Source organism: Thamnophis elegans, chromosome 9 (genome assembly GCF_009769535.1).
Source record: "Thamnophis elegans isolate rThaEle1 chromosome 9, rThaEle1.pri, whole genome shotgun sequence".
Taxonomy (NCBI): Eukaryota; Metazoa; Chordata; class Lepidosauria; order Squamata; family Colubridae; genus Thamnophis; species Thamnophis elegans.
The window spans coordinates 21,225,978-21,242,469 of NC_045549.1; the positions used below are offsets into that span (position 1 = coordinate 21,225,978).

At 35.4% G+C, this 16,492-nt stretch overlaps 1 protein-coding gene across 1 annotated transcript in view; it reads right to left on the reverse strand.

The window, feature by feature from the left end:
* The window catches only part of PPP3CA (protein phosphatase 3 catalytic subunit alpha), a 218,817-nt gene that overhangs the window by 83,595 nt on the left and 118,730 nt on the right, over positions 1-16,492 (reverse strand). The window contains exon 3 of the mRNA XM_032223878.1: positions 6,277-6,401. Coding sequence (XP_032079769.1) covers positions 6,277-6,401 — 125 coding nt within the window. The remainder of the gene's footprint in view (positions 1-6,276; positions 6,402-16,492) is intronic.

Sequence of the window (16,492 nt, forward strand, 5' to 3'; positions counted from 1 at the left end):
GGAACAAATTAAGCAGAATGCTATTCTGTGATATTCCTCTTTGATTTTAGCATATTGCAAAAATATTCAGATAATGGAAGGGGAATCCTTATTGCAGCCAGAAATGTATTTTGCTTGCAAAAGATATGCTATGTTTGCCAATCTCTATTTACAAATCATACTTGTTGCTTGGCCCTTTAATAAAATATGTCACTATATAAAATTCAAAAGATTTTTTGCAAGTGACATTTATCTGAAGGTCAGCTATAACTTAAATATGCCTGAATTATAAGACTTACAGTATATAGGAGCTATAGTGGAAAAATGCATGAGTAAACTATTACTTCCAATTGGCATAGTCAGTTTTGAGCATTTGGATGACTGGAGAAAAGCTAAATTGTACAAATTTATGGACTTAAAAGATACTGCAGGTTTGGCTTCCATTCTAGCTGCTTTCTCAGCTATAAATCATTTCCCTATTTGAAACTCCTATTTAGATGATTAAAAGGAAAGACTAAAGTACATTTTTAAGGAACAAAGAAAGTATGCTTTTAGATTTCTGCAGAAGAGAAGAACTTGAATAAGACAAGCCAAGATAAATCTACTGATAATTCCTGGAATGCTTTTCTTAAACAATCATTACTGCTTTTCATTTTTGCAAAGAAGTGAAACGCGACAGTTTAAAGATCAACCTATATCAATAAAGGAGAATATTTGTAGATCAGGATGGTATTTGAAATGATGGATCCTTGGTGCTCTCTGAGCTTGCTTGTTTTCTTGCAGACCTTTCATTACCTTAACTAGATAACACCATCAGTTAGCACTGATCAGCTAGCACTGATGAGGTTACCTAGTTAGGGTAATGAAATGTTTGGAAGAAAACAAGCAAGCTCAGAGAGCACCAAAAACTCCTAACCAACCTGTTTATTCAAAATCAGGTTAAAAGAGGCTAGAATTCAAAAGAGGCTAGAATGGCAGATTATACCTGAAGTATAATGATGTTTGATGTTGATGTTTATTGGTCTTGTATGCCGCCACTCCCGAAGGACTCCAGGCGGCTTACAATAAACAAGGAAAGGGGATAAATAAACAAAACAACACTTTAAAATACACAACAGTCACAGTTTCCGTGGGGCTGAATATTTCGAAAGCCCCCCGGTCTGCTGGAGCAGCCAGGACTTAACGGCTTTGCGGAAGGCAGGAAGGGTAATAACGGTCTGGATCTCCATGGTTAGGTCATTCCAGAGGGCTGGAGCTGTGACAGAGAAGGACCTCCCCCGGGGAATCGCCAGCCGACATTGGCTGGCAGATGGAATCCGGAGAAGACCTAACCTGTGAGATCTAATCGGTTTATGGGAGGTAATCGGCAGGAGGCAGTCTCTCAGGTACCCAGGTCCGATGCCATGTAGGGCTTTATAGGTAACGACCAGCACCTTGAACCGGGTCTGGAGACTAATGGGTAGCCAGTGCAGCTCGCGGAGGATAGGTGTGACGTGGGTGTACCTGGGTGCACCCACAATCACTCACGCGGCTGCGTTCTGGACCAGCTGAAGTCTTCAAACACTCTTCAAGGGCAGCCCCATGTAGAGCGCATTACAGTAATCCACTCTTGAGGTCACAAGGGCGTGACTGTCTGAAGAGACTCCCGATCAGTTCTGGAAGAACTGATATACTCCTCAGTACGATATGTAATACAGGAAAAACTAGTAAGTAGTTTCACGCCATCAATGATCATCAGAGAGCTATCCACTCCCTTTCAAGAGGACAGTAACATTATTTTTTTAATGTTTTTAAAGAAGACTATTTGGGGGAGGGGTGTCTAGAAAATACAAAAGGACAACATTTGGGGAAGAAATAGTGAACTGAACACTACTCTGCTAAAAGCATGCATGGTATCCTAGTCCATCTTAAAGAGCTGACACATGGTTATAAGATAGATGCCCAATCATGAACCATTAGATGATCTTTTCCAAGACCATATGTAAATAAAGATTAACGACATTGTTAAATTTAATTCACAATTTCTTTTTTCTTCTTCTGATGTAAAGATATCAGTAACAAAATCAGAGTAGGTACTGCTGGTTATGTCAGCTGAAGAATCTGCAAACTCCTAATCTGTCTTCCAGAAATGAGGCAGGAACTTTTTTGATGTCCAACCTCGCAAGATAGAGAAGGGACAATGTCTACAGTATCCTCAACTCTACTGATCAAAGTGGTCAAGGACTATGAAGAAATGTCCATGTCTATGGATATGGATATCTGGACAAGGGTATACGGATGCCTATGTGCTACTCCTAAGGACCCCTTGAGTAAAGAAGTTAATGCTATATACAAGCAGGAAGAACAATATAGATATAATGGACATGATAGGAAGCTTATGAAAAGGAAAGAACTGTAAGATATTGTCATTTCTGGACATAAATGATATTAGAAGAGTCAGGAAGCGCTGACTAGGAATTGCACTACCATACATGTCAGGGAAGTTAAAATATCAAAGAAACAAGAAATCAGAAGTTTAAGTGGTAACTCCTACACCAAAATTGATATTGTGATGCATCTAACACCACTGTGTGCAACAATGTGTAAACTGCATTGTTTACTAGTGTGTTTCTAGGTGCAATTCAAAGTGAAATCAGATCTAGCATAATGGGCACAAATGGGAGAAACCTGTCACCAGTGTTGGCTGGTCATAGAAGATGGACCTTTTCCTGAGAGGCCCATGATGAATGAAACATCCTCCCTTTGGAGAGGAGGATGTTATTTTTCATAAGGTCCTGAAAACTGGGCTATGTTCCAGAACCTGTGCTGAATGTGTTAAGAGCCCTATTTCCTGGCTGTATTGCTAACTGGACAAATATTTCAGCTGTTATATATATATTTGTTTAGAATATTTCTACTTTAAAATGTTTTTGTATTTTTATTGTAATTTATTATTATTATCTCTTTTATTCATTACACATGAAACTCAGTCAACTGAACATTTTAAAATGTATCACAAATATCATTAACTGGTGCTAATATGGGTTACTACCAGTGTCCTAGGTGTCAACCAAATTTATTATTATTATATACTTTATTCATTAAACATGAAACTCAGCCAACTGAACATTCAAAAATGCATTACAAATACCATTTACTGGTGCTAATGGTTGATTCAGTTTGCTGTCAGTGTCCTAGGTATTATTATTATTATTATTATTAATAATAATAATAATAATAATAATAATAATAATAATAGTAAGCCTCCTAGGGTCATTGACTGAGATGGGCCGCTAATAAAATTGAATGAATGAATAAATAAATAAATAAATAATGGAATGAATAAATTAATATGAATCCTTCATACTAGTTGCAGTTTTAACTAGTACCTATAATGTCCTCCATGAAGTTATAATAATTCAAATTAACTGTGTATAAAATATTCCGTTCTGCAACCATGCATTCTTCATCAGTCTTAAATGAATGATCCTGTATTCTAGAATGAAGAAAAAGAAATAAGTCTCTCCATCAATTTTTTCCCTGTCATGTTGTCTATTTTGTCTAAAACATGTCTATTTTGTCTCCAATTATTTGAGCATTAAGGATTCCTATAATAATTTATTTTTATTTTGTCATGGGGTAGCTTGTAACAATCTTCATATGATGATTTAAAGCACTTTGAGAAGATTCAAATAGGTCTTCTATAAGAGACACTAGTTCTCTTGCAGTGTTAGTACGGCAACACAGAAAAGTGCATCTGGCACGCTCATTTTATTCCTCTTAATTTTTATGCTAAACTGAAGACTTAATTACTAGGCTAAACTGAAGTGTTATCTAACACACTCCCTTCAAAGGAAGAACTTTTTTTTTTAAAAAAAAGAAAAAAGTAATCATACTTATAAAGTAAATGGTAAATTAAAGAAGAATGAACATAGCCTAGTTCTAACTTATTTCTGGGGTGGAAGAGAAAAAGGACAAATTTATCATTAAAAAAAACACCAGATATTTTATTGAACTTTGCAGTATGTATGTATGTATGTATGTATGTATGTATGTATGTACACACATACACACACACACACATAAATAATATGCACCCCCACGCATGGTATATATAAAAGTTTGAAATGCTTCATTTTCCTTTGAAATGCATTATTATATTTCTCCCACCCACCTTGTATAATTTCCAATTCTTGTTCCTAAAAATACAAAGGTTTTCTTCATGCACTGTTGTCTCTATTTGAAACAATTTTCAGGCAGCAGGCAATTCCACCCACCACAAAAAAAAGACAGATTCAAAGAACTTAGAAGCTGATGGTCCAAGCCCTTAAAACCTGTTTGACTTTACAATAGATGTTGTCTTTTCCTTAATATCTGGAATATGATTAAAAACACAGACTGGCCTTAAGGAGCACTATTAACCTACACAAAGTGTAACTTAACAGGAGAAGGACGAATACATATTGTCCCTTTATTCATCTTAATGTATTTTATAAGGAAGGAACATAATTAAATGCAAAATAACTGTTAGTCACCACAATTATCTGATGCTATTGCAAAAAAAAAGAAAAAGAAAAGAAAGATTGCTTTTAGACTTGGCCAAATTACAAAGTTTAAAATCATTTTAAAACTATCAGGAAGGTGAACATGAGTGATTTAAATTGCAAAGCATGGGAGTCAGAAGTTTCGGTGAACCTCCCCAGAGCTACTCATGACTTGCTTTTGAAGTTCCAACAATCGCTCCCCTAGTTAAGGTAAAGGTTCCCCTTGCACATATGTGCTAGTCGTTCCTCACTCAAGGGGGCAGTACTCATCTCCATTTCAAAGCTGAACAACCAGTGCTGTTCGAAGACGTTTCTGTGGTCATGTGGCCAGGATGAGTAAATGCCGAGGGCCGAAGGAGTGATGTTACCTTCCCATCTTATTTTTCTACTTGCATTTTTACATGCTTTCGAACTGCTAGGTTGGCAGAAGCCAGGACAAGTAATGTGAGCTCACTCTGTTATGCAGCACTAGGAATTCGAACTGCCGAACTGCCAACCTTTCTGATCAACAAGCTCAGCGTCTTAAGCACTGAGCCACTGCGTCCCTTACTCTCCTAATTATCTGATGGCATTTATGGCCGTGAGCAACCATCCCACATTTGCAATGTCCATGAACACCTGACCGCAAATTGTGACATTTCTTTTGCTGCAAACCAATGTTTACTTCCAGTTTAAAGCAAAAATCACCCAATGGATAAAATGGGCTCACTTAAGGACCACTCCATTCACATAACAACTGCCACTATAATGTTTATAAACTCCTATGTGGTCACATAATGACGAGTCGTGAGTTGAGGTCTACCTATAAAATTTTGACCTTTTTGAATATGCAGTATCATTTGGTTTTAATGAATATTTTTTCAATCGAATAGGCTAACATTACATATTAGTTCTCAGTACAGGTAAGCAAAATAATTGGGACCAGAATTTCCATTGCTAAGTGATGTGGCCATAAAGTTTGAGATTATGTAATGTCACATGTAATGTCAAATGATTGCACGCTTAACATTGGCAAGCCTGACAGTCTCTGTTGCCACTGTTAAACGAGGATGAAGGGTCATTAAATAAGTCCAGACAGCTTGCAAGCAAGCCAGCAGGTAGATATGTGGCTGATGCCAGGTGGGGAGAGTACACAGGTGGTGTGTAAGGCACTTGGATGGGAGTAACTGCTGCCAGGTGAGGGAGAATGTGAGTAATTTACTAGAGCTACTTGCAACCTTCCTTGCCAGCTTCCTGGTTGATTTTACTTGTGTGAAGCTAGCAGGTAAATGTATTAAATTGTGATCACATGATTGTGGGATGCTACAATTCTCATTAGTGCAAACCAAGTGTCTAGATTGTGAAGGTGTAAAAGAAGGGGTGATGGTACAGCCAGAAACGTCCAAGACAAATTGTAAGTACCATTTGTTCAACACCATTGTAACTTCAGTCACTAAACAAGACTTTTAGTGGACTATCTGAAGGACTATAGTGGACTATCTATCTCAAGGACGATCTGTAATGATTTCAGGACTTAACAAAATAAATTCAACTTGACTGAATTTAATAAATATGAAATATTAACTATTTTTTTAACAAAGTGTAATACTTAAGCTAGAAGGAAAAGAGCAAATATGCTTGCAGTAATTCAACGGGATGCTTTCTACAGTACACCGTGTTTGCCAAAGTGGCAGCATGAAAATATACTTTTAGAATTATAATATACTGAAAGAAAAAGAGAAACCAACATGCACTGCAAATTCATTTCATAACTAAAGAAGAAAACAATGCTTACTTCAATACTGAAGTATCCTCTGTCAACATAGTCCCCTAGAAAAAGGTATCGTGTGTTGGCAGGAGAACCTCCCACTTCAAACAGCTTCATCAAGTCAAAGAATTGTCCATGGATATCCCCACAAACTGAAAGAAAATGATGGATATAATCATTAATTATGTTATACATTATAGAACTGTATTTATTTTCTAAATAAGTGAAATGTAACTTACATCTATAATGTAGGATCTGGACTATTTCTTTCGAACATATTACATCACTGACTTGCCACCAGGATGGGCAACTATTCTTAAAGATGCCATAGTTGCCTACTCCTGATCTACACTGATGACCAATACCCTTCCAGTTTGCTATCCAAGTTTCTTTAACTGCTATGAAACATGGAATAAGGGAAGAACTATGGAACTGATCTACATCACTATATGCATAGTTGGCTCAGGCAAACTTCAGGTGAAGCATATTGACTGCCTCAAGTTACAGATATTATTAATTGATAGCAATGTCTTGTAGAGATATAACCAAGTTTGGTTTGAAACTAGATTAGAAATTATTTGGAATTGCATATATACCACCTTTAATAATGAAAGAAAATAAGGCTAATAATGCAACAACTATCAATCTGCACATCTGCTATCATATGTAAATATATTCCTTTACACTTCCCACTGTGATATAATTCAAAGCACAGTCATACAAATAAAAGTATACTGATATCTCAAGATGTTTTGCCATTTTAAATTTAATATATTTAATAATTATTATATCTGAAATAATATAAAATAAGCTGGTTTATTAAAACAGCTACATTTAATTTACATTAGCACAAGTCACAAATAATTCGGAAGATAAACTTTTTATGTATATAATTCTTTAATTATATCAAAATATAATTCAATGAACTATTTTGTTTTTAATAACCTTAATAACTTTATTAAATTTTAAAAGAAGATAAAACCCAAAACAACAAAAAAGGGCAAAGGAAAAAGTTAAAATATGAAAAAAGAGTGGTAGAAGATTATACATACATACATACATACATACATACATACATACATACATACATACATACATATATATACACACACACACACACACATACATATATATATACACATACACATACATACATATATACATACATACACATACACACATACACACACACACACACACACACACACACTTACACACATAGATAAAAGAGTTCCAACTCAGTATAGGAAATCAGGTAATCTTTTAATCTAAGTTAAGCATAACATAAGCCAAATCATTAATTAAAACATACTTATCATTATAAAAAAAATGTAAAATTAATCCCTAATTTAAAAACAAACCTAAGCAAAATCTTATTAATTTATTTTATCTCTATACATTATATTTACCTCACTAATTTAATGCTTTAAAAAATCCTATTCAGAATTTCATTCATTCTATTCACCCATCATAAGACCAAATTCTTAATCACCATTACACATGCCTCTTTATATTCTTATATAAATCTCATTAAAACAATTCACCATAAAATAATAAAACCCAAATATTAATTCACTATTAAAAAAATTAACTGTAAAGTAACCATTCTTAATATGTAAATCTCTACTAAAATCTATTAATATGTAAATCTCTAATAAAATCTATTTATCTAAACTCTCTTATCAAATATATACCCTTAACAAATATATTCTTTCAACAAATATATACCATTAACAAATATTCATAATGAAATACACTCTTGAGCTATGTAAGTAAGCATAAGAATGCAAGTGCATTAGTTTTTTTTTCTTTTAAGAAAGATAAGTTCATTTGCACTGAAAACTGAATTCAAGAATGAAACAGTATTACAGAATTTATCATGTACCCAAAAAGGTAAAGAAATATGTAAGCTTGATTTGATAATCACACTATGGTACTGTATCAACATCTTGTGTATATTTTGGTGGATATTAAACTTACTCTCTTGTGTTTTAAAACTATGAAATTTTAATCAACAAGATTTCTACCTGTGCTTTCTGCTGATGTAGCTTGGTTCTTATGCTACATTTTTACATTATTATAGTCTTGTGCATGGACATTTCAATCTTCACCAGTCCCATATTTTCATAGCTTATTTGTGAACATGGAGAAATCTTTACTTGGACAACTATTCCTGCACCCAAACAAATAATAAATTCTCATCAGGTTTATTTACTAAAACCATGTGCTACCCCCATGATAAAAACGTCAATGTATGACTTAGAACAAGAGAAGCCATTTTTATTTAGTTGAAATTATGGTGTAGCAGAAGTTCTGTTAATATGATAGCATTAAAATTTATACCACAGTTATATTTTTTTCACAGCATGGTGCCATATTATCTTGACTTATTCTCCAAGTGAAAACTGCAAACAAACTCCCTCGTCTTTGTCTTAATTGCTGGGACACCCTTGCTTGACAAATAGGAGAACTCAATGTACCAACCCTAGAAAAAACTCTATTGCTATAGTCTTGATTCACACAGCAGAAAAGGCATGCTCCCTTCAGTAAGAATAGCTTCCTTGGTTCCACCACAAAACCGTGGACGACAAAATCGCGGTCGAAGAAAGCGCGCATTTGACGTCATCACAGCACGATGAAAACATCGCGCTGTGATCGAAAAATGTAAAAATAAAGCGAAAACCTTACCCTAACCCCCCCAAACCTAACCCTAAACCTAACCCTTAACCTAACCTTAAATCTAACCCTAAACCTAACCCTTAACCAAACGCTAAACCTAACGCTAACCCTTAACCTAACACTAAACGTAACCCTAAACCTAAAGCCCTTACCTTTATGTGAATCGGCTTGCTTTAATTTTATTTTTATTTCAATTTTTAATTTTTTTCGTCGCGCTGTGATGACGTCAAATGCGCGCTTTCGTCGATCGTGCTTTTGTGGACCGCAGTTTTGACGGGTCACGAGCTTACTTAGGTTCTTTTGCATCTCTACCTAGGAAACTAGATTAAAGCACTCTCAAAGTACATATTTCATGTCAACTCTGTTCACTTCCTATGTTATAACAATACTTCTCAACTTACAGTCATTCATCTAGCAAGTATTCCAAGTTAAGCAACCGTGAAGAAAGTGATTTACTACTAGTCCACACACTTACTGTATGTTCTTCACAGCATTCCTACAGTCATGTGCTCACTTGGCACTTGGCAACCAGAATGACTTTAGGACAATCGCACTGTCCTGGGGTCATGTGATCATCATTTGCAACCTTCCCAGCTGTCTTCTGATAAGCAAAGTCAATGGGGGGGGGAGTCAGATTTGCTAAACTACTGTGTGATTCACTTAACAACTGCAATGATTTACTTAACACCATGGCAAAAAGGGTAAAGTTGAGTATGGTTCACTCAATGTCTGTCTTGTTTAGCAACAGAAATTCTGGCCCCAATTGTAATTGTATGTCAAGGACTACCTATCACCGTGATGGCAAATCTATGGCACGCGTGCCCAGAATAGCACACAGAGTCATGTTGCCTGGCATGTGTGGCATCGCCCGTTCCTCTTCCAAGTTTCTGGCATTAATGCGCATGCAATGATCAACTGGCCTTTGTGCATGCAGCAGTGCCAGAAACTGGAAGAACTAGTCTTGCATTTTCTGGCATGAGCATGCGCGCCAGTCACTTGACTGGCACCTGCACATGTATGGCAGTAACTGGAGGACCAGAAGTTCATTTTACAGCATTCACATGCCCCCTGGGCATCTCCTCTTCCAGATTGTGGCCCAGAGAAGTGTTTGCATGCGCTCCCTTTTCAGCATCCTTTTCAGGTTTGCCACCACTGACGTGTAACATTAAAGTTCACATCCATATTATTTTCGGTCCCAATATTTATCTTTAATTACTCATTTCTAAATTTTGATTATAATATAAATTGACTGTATAAATATAGTCAATGGATGGAATCTACTCATGTATTTCTGTTAATGGAAAGAAGCTATGCTGAGGGATTTCTTTTACAGAATCCCACAGCTGAAGGTATAAAGGTGTGAGAATTATTTATACAAGCCAGTTATAGCAGATGGAATTACTCAAATCTACTGCAACAATTTTAAAAATGTTTAAAATGGTATGCTTTCCAATATTTATAGAAATATTTATAAACATCATGCTTCTTAAGACACAAGGAACAAGTATGTACTTCTGGCTTAAATTTAAGTTATAATGAACATAGACCAATAAGTACTCTAACATATTAAAACATATATCAGCAGAAAAGTAGTTTGTATACATATAAAGCTTTGGAGGAACAATCTAAATAAGAAAGTAGCTGAAAACCCAGTGGAAGATTGTCCCACCTTGCTCTGAGCAATTTTCTAGTGCAGGATTTCTTTTTATTTAAACAAATATTTTTTTCACCGTTTCTATGGAATTTTAGAAATGCTATGCCCCTGTTTTAATCCATATTTTCCTTGGGTAGCTTACAACATAAATATCGCATGTAAAAATAAACATTTAAATACACCATAATACAAACATAAAAACTGTTGGGATAACATCAGAAGTAGAATTTTCAAGTTGATCTTGAGAGTCAAGCAAAAATGTCTGAGATTTTGGTGCCAAGAAATGAAAGTTGAACTGGCAGCTTTTGGGATCTGAAAAGATGTCCATAAAGCAGCACATTTGCTGCACCTTTCAGTATTTCTTAAAGAAGCCATGCTTCTTTCAGAGCTTGTATACAGCAGTAGCCATGGTAACCATTCCTGCTGCATCCTTAACTCAATATATTGTTTTCTTAGAGCATCCTACTAGGAGAGGATACCATGTTTGACAGCACCAAAAGATATTGTGAGCTCTAGGAAAATCAATGGGTTCATATTTCCCCTAATCTTCTTGGCAAAAACCAACAAGTGACAAATAAGATATAAACAAAATCTGATTGAAATGGATGAAGAAAAATTGACTGTCTAGATCTGGTCAAAAATTTCTTATAAAGCATCTCACCATGGGACTTCTATTCTTCAACTCTTGGTGTTCATGTGATAATTTTTTCAGGAGTGCTAAGGTGGCAAGAGCCAAGGTGGCGCAGTGGTTAAATGCAGCACTGCAGGCTACTGCTAGATCAGCAGGTCAGCGGTTCAAATCTCACCGGCTCAGGGTTGACTCAGCCTTCCATCCTTCCGAGGTGGGTAAAATGAGGACCCAGATTGTTGGGGGCAATATGCTGACTCTCTGTAAACCGCTTAGAGAGGCCTGAAAGGCCTATGAAGCGGTATATAAGTCTACTGCTATTGCTATTGCTATTGCTATTGCTTTCACCGTGGCTTCTCTAATTGAACTGGAAATACTCTTTCTTGAAAATAAGAATTAATATCCTCCTGCACTGCCAGAACACATTCTCCCTACTCCATGCAATTAATCACAAGACAAGCTAAAATATATTGTCTCTTGCTCTCCCTTTCTGTCCAGGTTTTGAGCAAAACTCCAAAGGTATAAAACATGAATGGCAGGACACACATTAACCTAAGGAAATATTATAAAAAAGAAATCAAAAGAAATTATTCCTTTTCAACATTGGTTAAATATTAGCTCTGAATGCTTCCACAAAGGAATATTTGTGGAATATTATTTTGGACATCCTTAACCAGAGAACAGGATGCAATGGCTCAGTGGCTAAGACACTGAGCTTGTCGATCAGAAAGGTTGGCAGTTTGGCAGTTTGAATCCCTAGTGCTGCATAACGGACTGAGCTCCCATTACTTGTCCCAGCTTCGCCAACCTAGAAGTTTGAAAGCATGTAAAAATGCAAGTAGAAAAATAGGAACCACCTTTGGTGGGAAGGGAACAGCATTCCGTGCGCCTTTGGCATTTAGTCATGCAGGCCACGTCTTCGGACAGCGCTGGCTCTTTGGCTTTGAAATGGAGATGAGCACCATCCCCTAGAGTTGGGAACAACTAGCACATAGGTACAAGGGGAACATTTACCTTTACCTAACCAGAGAACATTGCTGACATCTACTGAGACAGCAGAATTTTAATTGTATTTTTGTTTCAACTGTAACTGACATTTTTATTTTGGGACTAATAGATAGGCAACTAGGAAAAAAAATGGAACTATGTATGTACCAGGGTGGATTTTATTTAAATTGAGTCAATTTAAATCACAATTTAAATCACTAGTAAAAAGGCTTGATTTAAATCAATTTAACTTAAATTATAATTTTTAAAGAGCAACTGTCATCTCTGTCCCACAGTGGCTCCTCCTCTGACCCCTGTTAATTCACCAACAGACCTGATATTGCAGAATATACAGCCTTATTCTTCATAACCAGCTTCATTTCATGCTGAATAAACTAAATTATTAATGTATCTTAAATAGAAAAGTACTTTTAGAAATATTTTTTAGTCCAAAAGCATTTTATTAAAATGAATTGGATAAAAATAAAGAAGTCTGATTTCAATAAAAAATATGATTTAAAATTTAAAAATCTGGTTTGTGTGTGTGTGTGTGTGTGTGTGTTTTAAATAATCTATTTTTATCCACCCTGGTATGTACACACAGACATACACACACACATACACAATAACTGCAATGAGGCTATTATATACTCAAAAGCAGAAAGGCTCAATGCTACCCTCAGTGGAGGAAGGGCTGGTGAAGATGATGGAATTTGCAGAGCTGGCTAAATTAACTTATTTTAGCAATATCTATATTTATGGTTGATTGGAAACCCCTTTAGACTTTTTGCACGAAAAAGACTTATATTTTCTGCAGAAGAAATCTGAAACTTTTTTCTATTACTTTTCATTCTTTCTGCACATTTGATCTTTTCTTCTTTCTTTTGTTTCTTTCACGCTTTATTAGTTTGTACTGGTTTTTATGATTTTGTTATACAGCTTTTAATAAAATTTATATATTTTTATATAAAAAGATAACTCTTAGCAGAACCTTCATTTCTACAGTACCAGCATAAAGATGAGGCTCCAGAGGCAACAAAGTAAAACTTTATTACTGTCTGCACCCTATATGTAGAAAAAAGGAAGATGAGCTTGAATATAACTGTCTGGTTTGGTTCTGCAACCCAACAAGACAGACACAGACTTCAGAGGATAATTAGAACTGCAGAAAAAACAATGACTACCAACCTGCCTTCCATTGAGGACTTGTATACTGCACTTTACAGACCCCTCGCATCCTGGACATAAATTGTTTCAACTCGTATCCTCAAAATGACTCTATAGAGCACTGCACACCAAAACAACTAGACACAAGAACAGTTTTTTCCCAAACGCCATCATTCTGCTAAACAAATAATTCCCTCACCACTGTCAAACTATTCATTAAGGCTGCATTACTATTACTGTTAGTCTTCTCATCGTTCCTATCACCCATTTCCTCCCACTTATGACTGCAGGACTGTATCTTTGTTCCTTGTATCCTTACGATCTATATTGATACTGATTGTTTCCTGATTGCTTATTTGTACCCTATGATTATCATTAAGTATTGTATCTTATGATTCTTGAAGAATATATCTTTTTTTATGTACACTGAGAGCATATGCACCAAAGACAAATTCCAATTTGTGTGTCCAATTACACAATAGAATTCTATTCAATTCTATTCTAATTTAAGACAAACAAAGGAAGAATCCAATGGAAAAACAGAGTAAACACAGACCCAAATACTACACAATGTCCACATCCTTCTCTTGTCACCCTAGGGTTCTCAACTCCAACTGAAGATTACACCATCCCAATGATATGGATCGTGGCTTACTTATTTATATTTATATACACACACACACACACACACACAGACACACACATACCCTCTCTCTGTGTGTGTGTGTGTGTGTGTGTGTGTATCTATTTATGCATGTTATGTGATTCTTCCAAAAGCCACAGTCTGAAAAAGACCAAGAGAAGGAAAACACACTATGTAACGATCCTATCTCAATTTCCTGAGACCCTAATCTTCAAAGGAATTTTCAGTAGCAATACCTGAATCCACTAGTATCCCCTTCCATTTGCTTTCAACTGCATTTCCCCCCTACCCAATAAATAGCAGGATTGTCAATTCTTAAGAAATTATTTGGGGGTGGGGACTTTATCTTCCAATTGACTTCAGCTAGCAGCTGAGACCATTGTATTTCTTTTACAGAAAATTTCAATCCGCAAAGCTTATTTGGAGCTATCCATGGTTCTGGTTTCAACAAGCTCTTGAGAGCTTCTCTTCTGTTAACTTTCAACAGACCTGACCTACTTAATTTGATTGCATTCTACTTATCTGACTCAGTTTCACCAGTCTAGATTATTCAATGTAAACTGCATTTTCCAGTTTAAATCCATCTCTGTCAGGTATCAGTAGCTTCTTTTTGAGTTGAAAATAATTGACAAACTTCAAGTAATTCTAGAATGTATTCTACAGGTTGTTTTTTTTAATGTAATCCCTTTTTATTGTGGGCAATGTGTTCTATGGTATTTGCCATAAAATCAAAGGCACTTCCACTTTATAAGGTAAAGGTAAAGGTTCCCCTGCATATGTGTGCTAGTCGTTCCTGACTCTAGAGGACGGTGCTCATCTCTATTTCTTAGCTGAAGACCCAGTATTATCCGAAGACATCTCCATGGTCATGTGGCCAGCATGACTAAATGCCAAGGGTGCATGGAGCACTGTTTCCTTCTCACCAAATATAGTCCCTATTTTTCTATTTGCAATTTTATGTGCTTTCGAACTGCCAGGTTGGCAGAAGGTGGAACAAGTAACGGGAGTTCACTCCGTTACATGGTTCTAGGGATTCGAACCTCTGAACTGCTGACCTTCTGATCGACAAGCTCAGCATCTTAGTCACTTAGCCACCACATTCACCTTCTAGATTCTAATAAATATAATTATTGTAAAGCTTCATTAAAATAGAATATAATAATAGTTAATAATTGTATATTACATTTCTTATTTCTACTTTTCTAAAAAAAAAATGTCAAAGCAGTTATTACCAATGTCCACATTATGCAATTGTCTGTAATAAAACCATTAAGTCCACTTTGTCACCTAACCTCTCATTTAATATAATAAAAATAATATATGGTACAACATTTTAATGGAATCAAATATATTTTGAAGAAAAATATTGTATAGTGGGTAAGTATCTGATTATATTACAGTATACCTATTCATGTTCTGATTCCTCAACGGCTGCAAATAGATAGAATATTATTTATTGACTTTTGAGGTGAAAGCTTGCTTTAATCTCTAAAGATATTTATTAAAGGTTTTAATCTGAAAATTGAAAAAGATCCCAAGGGCCTTTTAAAAAGAACTCTCTCTGTTAGCTTACAGAGAATTCTGTTTTGGGTGTTGAGCTGCACCTTCCACCATCCCCGAACCACTAAAATAACACCAAATCAAGTATACCGTATAGTTTACTTGAAATGTGGCATTCATAAACAGTCAGTTCTTTTAATGAACTCTCAGTAATTTACATAAAACTAGCAGATTGTAGATAGCCCAAACCCTTTTCTGTCTTGAATGCCAGTTTAAAGATCTGTTGTTGGAACTGACAAAATAAGTTTTATATATAAAAAATCTTTAATAGTCCTATTTTACATGTTTCTGTGATTTAAAAAAAGAAGGTTAAAAACCACCAGCTAAGTGGATATAGCTGTTCTATACAGAATCAGACCAGGAATTGAACAGATGGACCAGCTGAATGATTATTAAAAGCCACAGGCAGAACATTAATTTATTTTGAATATGTGCTTCAGCATCCATCTATTCACGCATATACATGAAAATTTGGAAATTCTTACTTGACTTGATTTATATATGATGAAAAATTGAGTGAATTGGTGCAGTTTACAGCACTGATAAGAGATTTGTATGCAGAGCACACAATTATTTGCCCGGAGTGGATTTTGGGGTGGAAATAGGATTGGAAGATAAGGAAAGTTATGAAAGAAACTAAAGGAATAATAGAATGATTGCAGAAAGAGAAAATATAAACACTTGTGTTAAAAATATAAAATAGTTTAATTTCTGAGTGGGAAATGGATGGATGGATGGAAGGAAGATGTAGAACTCGTTTGAAACAGAGGGAAAATAATTACGTTACAAAGTATCATAAAAATGCCTGATAATATAATGTAGTGAAGGAAATTATGTATGAAGTAAAATTGTTCATAAAGATATGGACTGCTGTAACAAGGAAGCACAAGAAAAAGATATAATCCATATAAAAAATTAACATAAT